We start from the raw sequence: 13,123 nt of genomic DNA, 5'->3' as shown, positions 1-13,123 counted from the left end.
TAATAGTAGTAGAAAATTATGCATTTCTGTGGCATGATCTCTGAAGGTTAGCAAAGTGGTCTTGTTCAGGTTTTCAGCAAGATGTTCAGTTACTGTTATAATTGGCTGATGAGTAGGTGTGGGCCTAACTAGAATGCCAGTGTTCGATTTCACAGTGTCCTCTATGAAGATATGTCACCATTTACCCTGGCTTTAGTGACAATTTTCTAAAAAGGAAACTCATGGGAAATCATTATGCTGTTTATATGTCTCCCTTGTTGGAGAGCATTATCCTGTGATATTTTAGCACTGTTTTCCACTGCATGATGGCATCTAGCTAAGGTTAAGGCAGAACAAGTCCCTTTTGCAATTTTGTGACTATATTTTACTTAGTGAAGGAGAAAAGATAACCGACAATTAAGTATTTCAGATGTCACTGAAAGAACATGTGCAACTAATCAATGACATCCTTAGGGAACATGATTTTATGAAACTGATAAGGTAGAAAAATCGGGGATTTTATGATTTGTCTTGCATAATAATAATTGCACCCTTCCAATGAAAAAGACATTTCTACTGATGTAAACATCAGACTTTCCCTTGTGTTGTGTTGTGGGTTTTTCTCCTGAAGAACAGAGTAGTTCATTAAAGTGTGACAGTAACAGATAAATACCCTTTACAATTTTCTAAGAAAATATGACACTTTTAGTTCAGCTGAAATCAATGAGTTGAAAAATGTATTTCTGGAGTCACTTCCCAAACCACTTGCTGGAGGTTGTAGTAGCTGATTTAGTTTTGAGGGAAGAGGGAGTTTTATTTAGTTTAGGAAGGAAATACACATCCTGGGTTTTTTTTCTTAAATAAGCTTACTTAGTACTCTGGGACCCATATTTGAAATTCATTACTATGATCTTGATAGAATTTGGATGCAACAAAAATTCACTACAAAGAACTAAGTGTGAGTTTTTATTTCCTTGAAAATATTTATCTTTCGGTTTCTGACAGCAGAACAAATAAGGTAGCTAGTCATGCTTACAAGCCAGTATCATATATTCACTTGAACAAGTAACACAGTTGAGCACATTACATCACAAAGTATAGGTGGTGGTTGAGAAACTTTACCTGCAAGTTCCTTTTCTGCACACCTATCATGTAAAGATGGTCAGGTTTGCAAAATATGGATTACTTAAAATTTTTCAGACAGAAGTAAAAAATGTGTGTTGTGGGTTGTTCCAGGTAAATTAAGCCAATTATAATAACATTTCTGATTTAAGAGCAATTTCATTTAACTTTATTAGAAAGCTGAGAATGCTTAGGTTTTTTTTCTGGATCCACACACCTAATCCCTTGTGGCTGGTTGGTGCTTGTAGAGGTTTTGTTTTGGAATTGGTTGTTTGATCGGTCTGGAGTTTGTGTGGTTTTTTGTTGGTTTTTTCTTTGTTTTGGTTTAGTTTTATTGTTGTTGTTATCAGGCCTTTTTTTCTCCTTTCTTTTGGTTTCCACTATGTATCTTAAATGGCAAGATTATGTCCTCACCCCTTGTTGAATCAAAGCCAGTGAAGCCAAGCCAGAAGTTAATTTGCTCCCTATTAGTATAATTAACTTGTAAACTTCATATTTTTATTTTTAATGCCTAGAAATCCATATCACATTAAATTACATCAGTTGCAAATTCCTCCTTTGCTCAATGCAGTCATTTCTTCCTTCATCAAATTCTCAAAATGACAAAATTCTCAACCAGCAGAGGTGGTATACAAATACCGTGCAGTGAAAAATTGCCTTTGCTTCTCTGCAAATTCTACATTTGCAAGTTTACTGATCAGCAAAACAGAGTTATTGACGGCTAACAAACTGCATGGCTTAACACACTAAAATGGTATTATTTGCTTACATCTTTTTGTGAAAGGTATTTGGTTAGGCCAGGGTTAGCATGGCTAGGGTTGACTTGATACATGTTGTGGGGGAAAAAAAAACCAAACAAAATAGAATGAGATATTATCTCAAGTGAGTGGAAGTAGAAGCAAATAGGCTTGTAAGAGCTGTCAGTAGTTTTCCTTTTATAAAATGGTGTATCCTTCTGTTCTTCCCTGTTCCATTCAGCAGCCTCAGCAGGCAGCTCAGCTTTTAGAAGAAGCTGTCAAGAGTTGTATGTATGAAGTTGCACATAAGCACCGGATGCCCTTAAACATCTTTCTACAAATTTTTGCGGTACCTCATTGCATATAATTAGCAAGATGGTTTTACTTGAGCTAGTCATACACATTTCTATGCAATTCACACACTCTCTCTGAATATGCATCCACCTACACACCTTCTTTTGTGCATAACCTGAATGCAGAACAGGATAAATTTTTCAGCAGCAGAGTGCTGATTTTGCAGAATGCAAACAGAGTGGCATTTTTTAATGCAGCATCCTCATATAGAGGTGAAGTGAAAGGCTTAATACTTACCAACATTTTGGACTTCCTTGTTTGTTACATCCCTTAAAATCTAGAACAGAAAAGGCAAAAGCTGCGTTTTTCTGTGATCTTTTTTTCAAATATTCTACTGATGGCATCCGTTGTTAAGAAAGTGTAGCCTCTGTATTCAGACTTGCAAATGTAAAATGAAAAAAAGATCCAGTTCTCAGATACCTTTGTTTTTAAATGCTTTTAAATCCATTCACATCTTACGTGTTGTGGTTTGATACAGAAGAGAATTTTTCAGGAAGTGGGTAGTCACACCAATCAGTGTCAAGTTTGGATATTGGCACCTGGAGTGACCACTGAAGGCTGGACACGCCTCTGAGAACACAGGGCGTTAAAAAGCAAGAAGTCCCAGGGAATGCTCTCTTTGGTTCTGGTCATCAATCATCAGAGAGGGCAGATCTCCCCTGCCCAGCCACGGGCTGGGTGGGGGAGGGGAAGCCATGCAGCCATGCAGCCTGGAGAGGTAGGCCAGGGTGTGAAGGGACTGGAACCAGACCAGCTCCTGCAAATGGAAGGGTGGAGGAAGTCTGAGATGTCTTTGTTCTCCCCCTGCCCCCAAGAGGGAAAGAGACAAAGAGCCTGAAGACACCTGGAAGTTTGCCAGCAGAGGAGACGGAGAAGCAGGGGGAAGGTGCCCAGCGTGGGAGATGAAGTCCTGGGCCGAGATTTCAGCCATCCAGGGAGTCCAGGACTTTTAACCCTTTCCTGGGGAATGAAGGCTTTGTGAAATATTACTCCTCCTCGATTTGAAAGGAAAGAGAGACAGCCTGGACCAGAGATGTTAGGAAAAGCAGGCTGTGGGGAGATGATGGAGTGGCTTTTGGCTGGACTCTTCTTGTTGGCCATAGACTGAACCAATTTCTCCTGCAACAGAGACTGCATTTTTAGGGGGATGCAATGGTGAGCCAAGAGACCTGCTTTAGCAGCTACCAGCACAGGAATGGAGTGAACAGAAAAAAGCTGAGGAGGGTGTGATGGTGCCCTCTGTCTTCAGGAAGATGAAGATCTCTCTTTTCACCCTTGGCCCCAGGGGAGGAGGAAAATGGGGAGGACTGTGGCCCCAAAATGAGACACTGGACTGTTGTTTCTTTTGGTCCTTGGCAAAGTATCCTTAAAGGAGCCTATGAACAGTCTGTCCATGCACGGTGGTGAGAGCACTGTGACATGGAAAGGAGAGTGTCACACTGGCAGATTTTCTCCGGGCAGTGCCATGTGTGACATGGAAACACAAGAAGTGGCAATTGTGTTTCCTGGGGGTCTGTGGTGCAAGGGAGACTCCTCTCTCCCCCGATGAACTTAGTGTTGATTATATTGAAGGGTGATGACTTGATTGAGGGTCCAAGTTGCGTCTCACTGTGGTTTGTTGGAGTTGGGGTGGGGGGAGGAGGAATGTTTTGGAAGGTTTTCATTTTGGATTTAGTGTGTCTTTTTTTTTTTTTTTTTCTATCATAGTAGTAGTTCAATAAAGTTTTTTTTCTTTATTTCTAAGTTGGGCCTGCTCTGCTCCTGATCGTATCTCACAGCACTCATTTGGAAAGGTGTATTTTCATGGGAACACTGGCATTGTGCCAGTGTCAAACCATGACATTATGCAATTTTAATATGAAGCAGGTTTTCCTTACACAAGTAACCAAATAATTTGCTATAAAACTTGCTATAAAATCTAGATGACTTCTAGATGTCTCTCCCAACCTTTTTTTTTTTTTTTTTTTTTTTTTTTTGTATCCTGCTATCCTGTATATACCATTGTGTCTCCCTTGTGATATTGTAATGTAAAAGAATACACACGCAGGAGTAAGTTACCTTCTGAATGTACGAGTAACATGTCTTTCCAGACTTGTTTCTTCTCTATATTTATTTCTTCTATCACAGGTGGGAAAGTGAACAGGATGAACATGGAAAGCTTTGCTTCTAGGAGTCAATTTAATTTTAAATCCAGTGAAGTTTCTTCCATATGTACATTCACTTCAGGCCTTTATGAAAGAAATCTCTTTAAGAAAGCTTATGGCTTCCTTTCTCTTGTGAAGTACACATGTCTTCAGAATGCATGTCAGTATGAACAGTAAAGAAAAAGGGGCTTTATCTTTCAGGTGAGACATTGGTTGAATGTATGAACTGTTTTTCTTTGCTTTGTGAAAAGTATAGCTCATCTCATCAAAGGAAAAAACAGAAGAGGTAGTCTGGCTATTATGTGGCTGTTGTATCATGATTGTGGAAGAATGTGGCAAGTCTGGCCAGCAGTGTGGTCAGAGCTTTGTCATTTGGAGCCGTAGTGCAGATACATGTTGTAAGCTGATCTGTCAAGCCAAGCAAGGGGTTTCCCTTGTTGTCATTTACCAAGACATACATTAATAAAACTGCACAAAGTGAAAACTTCTTCTGCTCGAAAGCCAGATGGTAGTCTTCTGTGAGGTGAACATGAAAGCACTAAGCTGAGGCTGTTTTATTTTATATGTTAAATAAACAGAATTTTATTCACAAAGGAGCATGCCAGTAACTTAGTTCCAGAATCAGACATCTCTGCTTGAGAGGCATATAGGTTAGCATCAGTGATGGCAGGTGAAAAACAATGTAGTAACATAGTTGAATGTATTTCTAAGTGATTCATCAAGAACTGTGGTTTTCCTGTTGAAATGAGGCATTCCAAAATAGGTGTAAAAAACAGAAAATTGAAAAGTATTGCAAGAGAGAAATGTTCTAGCGTGAATGGAACTGTGCAATGTCTAAAATATTTCTAAAACTTGGGTTTCTATTGTGCCTTTGTTTTTGACAGACAGTCATTTTAGAAAATGAAGAGCTCCCTAAGATATTTCTTGATTTTCTGAATGTTCGTCATGTACCTACTTTGCCAAAAGCAGAAAGCTGTGGGTAAGCTCTCCTTTACTGAAAAATATATGGAGGCCAAAAGGCCCATATCCACTCAGTGCTGATGCAATTCCATTGACTTAAAATGGTCTTGCTGCCAACACTGTAAAATAAATGGGCATTAGGTTCATGTTAAGTATGTTTATATATCCCTAAAAGGTTGTAAAATAAATCCAGCATGTTCAACAACAGAAGGGAAGTTTAATGTAATATTCTTGGAAAGCAAAGTAGAAGAGAAAAATATGACTTTCTTGTAAATCGTGAAATATCTACTGAAATGTAAGATATTCATAAGCACTCAGTAAAATTGCATAGAAAGCCTTTGCATGTATTTTATGATCATAGTATCTGCACAAAATAGTGCATCATTCCATGATCATTCTATGATCTCACTCTATGTGTTCAAAAATAAGGTTCTTTCACCTTTCTGATGACATGATCCAATTGCCCATCATCCCCTGGGAAGGGATCCTAATGAGAGTGACAGGACGGAATCTTAGTACGATGAATGTAATGGCTACAGAAATACCCAAACCAGTGTAACTGGAAGCTCTGTTACCATCTGTAGCTGTGAGCATAGTAGGCAGAATTTCTTTTGCTATGTAAGATGATGTGGTTGATAGTGCAGAAGCGTTATCAGAACATGCTCCCCATGAAAGCCACATGGCCATTTTCCAGTTTGGGGCAGGCTGTTTGGATCCACAGTAGTGAGAAGGCAAATTTACATAAAGATAATTTTGAGGCCCTCTTATCCTTGGAGATCTCTATGGCACAGAGCAATGTCCAGAGTGGTTCAGAAGCTATCAGGCTTATAAGTTTTCACTTGCAGTTAATGACATCAGCCAGTATCCTCAGTGGAACTACACCTGAGCACTTCACAGATAGATAGATGGAAATTAATCTGTTACAGTATGCTGTCATTATGTTATAGGATGCTGTTATTTTCGAGTTGTGGTGGTTATAAAATGATACAATCTCCCATGTGTATTTCCTTATGTGGCATTATCTGGCCACTGACAAGAAGATTGTTCCCTTTGGTGATTCTTAAAGGATTTTAATTGTAAAAAGGTTTTAATTGTAAAATTAATTTTGTAGTAACCAAAGCTTCATCACTTTACTTGCAGCTCTTTTGATGAAACAGAATCTGAAGAATCAAGGTGAGCTTGATTTCTACTCTTTTTAGGGCACCTGATCAATTAACTACTTAAATGATTGACGTTTACTTTATTAGTTCCTTGCAGTTACCAAATTAGAAGTAGTTTAGGATTAAAATTGTATTTGTTTAATATTACCATCAGCTGTGCTATATCTATACATTTTTAGTGTGGCTTGAACATCCTTATGCTAGTGTTGAGAAATTCGTTACAAAACTGACAGAACACTGTCAGCTCTAAAATATATCTGGGAATGTATTTTTTGTAGCAAGAAGATTTAGCAGAAGAAATTCAAAGTCTGGGTTCTTCCCCATGAATTTGATAGAGTTTCATCTTCATCTGATTGCACTATTTGGAATGGATGTGTACAGAGCAGAGTGGAGAGGGCTAGGGGAGGCTGTCTGTGCCGTGGCCAAGGGTGGGAGTCAGGCCTGGGGGCCTTCCAAGGGCTTCTCTCCATGGGTGATAGGTACAGCAACTACTTTGGGTGTTGTAAGAACACGGTGACGTTTTGAGTTGGCTTGGTGGCCTGGAGAGCCTATGGATTGTAGATGGTCTTGTAGCCTGCATGACAGCACGTGCCAGGGAGCAGAGCAGCATCAGGAAGTCTCAGAGCTGCAAGCCACTCATCCTGGACTCAGCCCCTTCACTCCGGCTTGACATTGAGGGTTTTGCTGTATGGCTAAGGAGCAGCGAGCTTTGCTTCCCAGAGATAGAGCCTGCCCTTCTGGGCAGTGCTGGTGTGTGGAACCGCACTGCATGGCTCCTGGCAGCTCAACAACCTCACTTTATCAAAGCTAGTTTGTAGAACAGTGTGTTTACTGTCCCTTGATATTGACATCCCTGTTCTTGACCTTTCCAGCAAACTGTCCCACCAGCCTGTGCTGCTGTTCCTAAGGGATCCATATGTCTTGCCTAAAGCCAACGGTAATCAAACCTGTCATCTGTTAGCACCACTTTACTGATCTGACCCTGCACTGCATAAACCATATTTAGTATTAGTATTAGTGTTATTGTTATTTTTATTATTATTAATAATAATAATGCCAGCCTAATCAAATGACACTGGTCCAAAATCTAATAACCTGCCAATAAAATGATAGTTTGTGTGTAAGAAACCAATAAAACACTAAGTAGGGAGTGTGATTTGTAAAAGGGTAGAATTTTCTCCCCAGTTGTTCTCTCAGGCAAACCCACTGAGAATTCAAATCAAAAGAACAACACTACTTTTCTTTTCTTCTTGTTGACCCTTTGGCTGTTTTGCCTGAAGGATTTAAACTTGGAGGCCGAGTCCTTTGTAAGTGCTTTTCCCCTAAACACTAGATGATATACTGCAAGTGTGTTTGTATTTCCATTTGGATTATTATTATCATTTCTTATCATTTATAACCTCTGGAACCTTTGGAGTTCTTTATAGGGGGAAAAAAGTGTACTTTAAGTGATGTATTTCACAGGACATTTACATCAGACTTATGTGGTTCAAAAGAGCATTGGAAATTGTCATAAACTCTTTAATATAAAAAGTTCTTTGAATTAATAATTCAGAGAATTTACATTGTCTCAAATTCAATGTGTGCAGGGGAAAAGAAACATTTTTGGAGTGGGTTCCTCTTGGCTTTGTCATTTTACTTGTTTGAACTTGTAATTGCAAATAAATATTTATTTTTAAAATGTAATATGCTTTCAGAAGAAAATTTTCTCCCTGAGCTGCACATAAATTCTTTTTTAATGTGGCATTTTGTTTCATTTTACAAAATACTGTGTTGAAAGCAGATTCTCACACTGCCTTAAAATTCATTAAATTTTTAGCAATAAATTTAGAAAAGAACACTTTTTTGCTTTTTCTAGACAACAGAGTGTACTTCCTTGATATTTTTTCAAGGTGTTTATAAATAGTTGAAGGGAGGGAATAAAGAAGACAAAGCCAATCTCTTTCCAGTGCTGCCCAGTGATAGGACTAAGAACATAAGGAACATTTTCCCAAGCCCAGACACAGGTTGTCCAGAGTTGTGTTGGGTCTCCACTCTCAGAGAGACTTGGAACCTGCCTGGCCATGGTCCTGGGTGATTCCTGCAGGTGCTCCTTCTTGAAAAGGGGTTTGGACCAGATCACCTCCAGTCATCCCCCAGCTGCAGCTGTTCTGTGATAGTGCTGTTTTTTCATGCTGTTCACCAAAACCATAGAGACAAGCTCGTGTATTTTGAGAGGGTTAAGTAGTCTCTCTTGCAGGCAATGTCCATGCTAGCTAGTAGTGGGGCCAAACACTATTTGACCCCATGAAGTCTTACTGAACTCCAATATGTAACACAGACAGCAGAGGTCCAGTGTGATCCAGGTCCACACTGGAAGACAGATTGCAAGGTTGTTTAGCTTTTATTTTGACTTAGCATTAGTCTGATTTCACAGACTGAATGTTCATTTGAGGCTGAAGTGCAGATCACAAAATTGATAAACCAAAGCACAGTAAGGGGAGGGGGTCACTGCACAGGGTCACATCTGACCCAAGTGACAACAGTAATGAAGAATCACCCACAGAGTAACCTCTGTTTAAAATTTGGTCCAGATGCTGGCTATACTAGTATTTTGAGTGAGCCCCGTTGCATGTCTTAATCTCAGTGTTTAATGCTCCTCCTAATTATATACTTGATTCCTCAAGAGCCTGCTATAAATTATGTAACTCCATGCCATTCTGAAGAGAGAAAATGGATTTCATATACAGTTATCCCAAAAAACTGAGATGGTGCTTAGCATTTCCAGCCCACATGTAACATTTTGCTGTAAGACTGCAAGATTCTGCAGTTTTGGGATGGTACTTATCTCCCTTCTGTAACCTGTACTCTGAATAAGGCTAAGGCTCCTTTTTGTGACATCACTTGGAACTTTCCAATGAATTTTGTAGCTGTTCTTTGATGTAATGCAAAAAAGCATAAAGTCCTCTACTAATGAATAATGTTTAAATATTGAGTAGGCCTCATTCATATAATAGAAAGGACATTTCAGACTTTTGCCAAGGCATTTTCTGACCTTGATCCACAGTATTTTGGATTTTATATGGCAGGTGAATATTATTTGAAAACCCTAAAACATGAAATTCACTGCAAGTCATTCTTTAACTACATGAATTAAAACACAAATTAGAATGTGAATTATGGTTTAAAAAAGGAAGACGAAAACCAAGTCCTGAGTCTAGGGCCTCTACTAGTTGACTCAAGTCTAGTTAGAAAGAAACAAAGTTTTTACAAAACTGCCATTACCTTTAATTCTTCATTCTTAGTTTGCAGCACAGAGAAAATATAGATGAGCTTTCTAAAATTTTCCCTCTGAGATCAGTTCTTTGATAGACTCTGATTCCTTTGTAAAAACAGCCGAAGTTTTCATGACCAAAAGTGAATTTCCATTAACATATAACTATTTATTGAGTGTTTTCTTTGAAGATGGTGAATTTCAATCAGAAGTCTTTCCTGGATACAGGAATGCCTGTGTTAACATATTTCAATAAATAGGAAATAGTGTGAGTTTTAAACAAAATAAATATTTCTGGAATACAATACTCAAATTTTTACCCTGTCACTGCACTGTGACTTGTCTTTATAAAATACAATATTGCTATTATTCTAGTGACTGAGTTTTATGCACTGTTGAATTGCAAGACAGTTTTTCCAGAGCTAAGATCCACAGTTACAAACCTGTAGGCTGATAGTTGAAGGTTTGTTTTGTGCAGAAAGCAGGAACCGTCTGCTCTTAGGAAATCCAATTCTAGTATACTAACAATTTTAGGGTTGTAAGATGTGATCAGAAACCCTTCATTTTAATGCCTGGTGATTTAAATAGACCCTTCATTAACCCCTCAGGTGTTGGTGCATTTCAAAAATCTTTTCAATTCAATAGTGTACCTCCATGTATATGGATCTATTACTGTGTTCTATCAGGCAATTCTTTCATGCCAAATGGAATGTGAAAATTAACTGGCAGTTTCCACTGCATCCGTGACAACAAAGCAGTGGGAATTTTTTCCTTCAAGTACTGTAGGATGACATTTTGTAACATGACATTTTATGTTGATTGGGACAACCTCAAAATTTCTTGCCTCAAATAATCATTTTTATACAGGCATCCTCAAGTCTTCTCAGTCTAAACAGTACTGTAAACCACAATACAAAAATACAGCTTTGAAGTATTCCCAGTAGTAATCTAGAAATTTCTTCAAGTATATTGAGATTTTGTTAGAAACTGAATTGCCAGTGTAATCCATCTTCCTTTTGAGAAAAGATTCAGATAAAGAGCTGGAGCCTAGCAGCCTTAAGTATTAGAACATCCCTTTAAATCAATAAGCTACAAATCTGGCAGCACATTCATGCAATGCCCAGTGCTACCCTAAAGTGGGTTTAGTGCTGAAACAGCATTACTAATAGCACATCCTCAACATGGATAAACAGTTGAGTAATGCAGTAACCAAAAGTAAATAGGCCTTACCTAGTTAAGTTTCAAAAAACATTTATATTGTAAAGTATATAAGTATAAGTAAGTTTCTTTCTTTTTTTTTTTCCTTTTTAGATGACTTTCCAAATGTAGTTATAGATGGCATTCTACATGGAATATTTTATCCTCACTTACTGCCCAGGTAGAAGTAATACAAGGCAAGAAGAAGCTGAAGTCATGGTTAATAGAATTAACAGAAATAAAATTCTGTGATGGGAAAATTATGCTCAGAAGCAAGAGGCACAACCTCAGATTAAGTTCAAGCATTGTATCTTTTTAAATTAAATCACTGTCATTACAGTTTCTGCTTTAAAAAAAAAAGATATGGAAACAACAGTATTGAAGTTATTTATACTTTCTATATATTGACATGTTCTATTTAACACTAAATGTTCTAAGTCATACACTGAATTATGCTAACCTTTGAAAAGTTTTACTAATTATTTCTGTAATATCTCTTAAAGCAAACACTAAAATTTTGCACCAGGATTTTTCCTGGCACATTACCCATTGCTAGCTCTGGACGGATTAAAAGTGCTGAAGAGTGTGTGCTGAATTGGAAACATGCTTTTACATAGTACTCTCTGAGGAAATTTTCTAGATTTCAGTTGAAATTATTTTACTTACCAGGAGCTTTTATGTGGCTTTTGCACACCTCCATTCAGTTATGACATCTAACCTGTGTGTTTGTTTACTCTCCACACCAACTTGCTGACTGTATTCCATATATTAACATTTTATAAGTCACAGAACATACAACTCTGTGGTAAACTAAAGCAAGCATATTATTAAGATTATGGTCAAACTAAAACTGATACATATGTATGTGCGTTCGTTCATATGTTCAGATTTAACTGGAAATTTGTATGTGTGCTACTGGACATTACAAAATAAATTACTAGGACGTGAATGTGGCTTTTTTGTGAATTTTTTCTATTGAAATTTTTCTGAGATTCTATCATCTGAGATGGGTCTCACAGATGTCTGTCTCCACATGAAGTGTAAGAAAATACCTGCATGTCTGCTCATTTAAAGCTCTTAGCTGAATATGATAATGTTACGGAACTGTATGTCTTGGTGAAAAAAATTAAGCTTAATGGAACACTGGGCTCATCAGCAGAAGGGAGTGTTACACAAAAGCAGCAATAGCAAATCTGGGCACAAATATAAGTCAGATCCTGGAGACACACGGGTTGCCTGCTCTAACTACTAAATGTGTTTGGGAGCCATTTGGGGAGAGTGGAAAGCTGGGACTTCAAAAAAAAGGTAGGCCTGTGACTGCAGCACCTGTTCAGGTAGCATAACTTCATGAGGTCTGTAGGCTCAGCCTCCAGGAGGGTTTTCAGCTACTGTCAGGCTGAGGCATTCTCACTCCTGCTTGCTAACCCTGCTCCTAGAACTGGTTTTCAGAGAATTTTACTTTAAAGAGATAGTAGAAAGAAAAGTTATCAGGGGTAAAATATAAATCTGATTGCCTAGCACTAGGCAAATTTAGAGGCCCTTGCCATGTTCTCCTCCAGTTCTGTTTGCAGAGACCAGTAATTCTTTCACAGGTCTGAAAAGAAGTATTTACCTTCATGAGAGGCCCCAGGGCTGTGGATGAAGAACCAGTAGGAGCATCCTATAACTGCAAATGACATGTCAGAAGAACCCAGGGTAAATCTCTGCTCAAAGTTTTTTCCTGTTTCCTTGTGAGAGGAATGCCAGTAGGTACCTACAAGCTTTGTGCTGAAGCAGCCTCTCCTACCCTGAATCACTTTGCCTCTGGATACCTCAGAGCTCCTCCAGGACACCTTTCAGGAAACTACACACTACAAAGAGGAGTGGTGTGCTGCCTGCCCGTGGTACAAGTGGATGAGCCCTTCATCAGATCTTGGTACTGCCTCTTCCATCTTGAGCTGTAAAAGAGTCAACTCAAAAGGAAAAAATCCACATATCTGCCCTGAACTTAACACAGATGCCTCTTAAGTGTTACCCTACACTGACTTTCTCTGAAATCTACCAGTTGTTCGCTTAAGAGTATTTATGAAGCATCACAAAAAAAATGAACCTGAAGTTCTCAAACTTACAGAAAAACTTAAAGAAAAAGCATCTGAGCTTTAAAATATGTAACATTACTTAAGTGTTACAAAATTCACCATGCTGTGAAACAAAAATTCTTCTGTTTTGATCTGTTTC

The 13,123-nt window shown here is 38.4% G+C and overlaps 1 protein-coding gene across 1 annotated transcript in view; it reads left to right on the top strand.

Moving 5' to 3' along the window:
* SNX24 (sorting nexin 24) overlaps positions 1 to 11,851 on the top strand; it is a gene marked incomplete at its 5' end in the record, with an annotated part of 87,647 nt that extends 75,796 nt beyond the window's left edge. Inside the window, 4 exon segments of the mRNA NM_001245398.1 lie at positions 5,221 to 5,315; positions 6,437 to 6,469; positions 7,329 to 7,393; positions 11,021 to 11,851. Coding sequence (NP_001232327.1) covers positions 5,221 to 5,315; positions 6,437 to 6,469; positions 7,329 to 7,393; positions 11,021 to 11,091 — 264 coding nt within the window. The 3' untranslated portion in view covers positions 11,092 to 11,851.
* Between the last annotated feature and the right edge of the window lie 1,272 nt (positions 11,852 to 13,123).

Source organism: Taeniopygia guttata, chromosome Z (assembly GCF_048771995.1).
Source record: "Taeniopygia guttata chromosome Z, bTaeGut7.mat, whole genome shotgun sequence".
NCBI classification, from domain to species: domain Eukaryota; kingdom Metazoa; phylum Chordata; class Aves; order Passeriformes; family Estrildidae; genus Taeniopygia; species Taeniopygia guttata.
The sequence above is the reverse complement of the archived record's forward strand: the minus strand, read 5'-3'. Positions and strand labels throughout refer to the sequence as shown.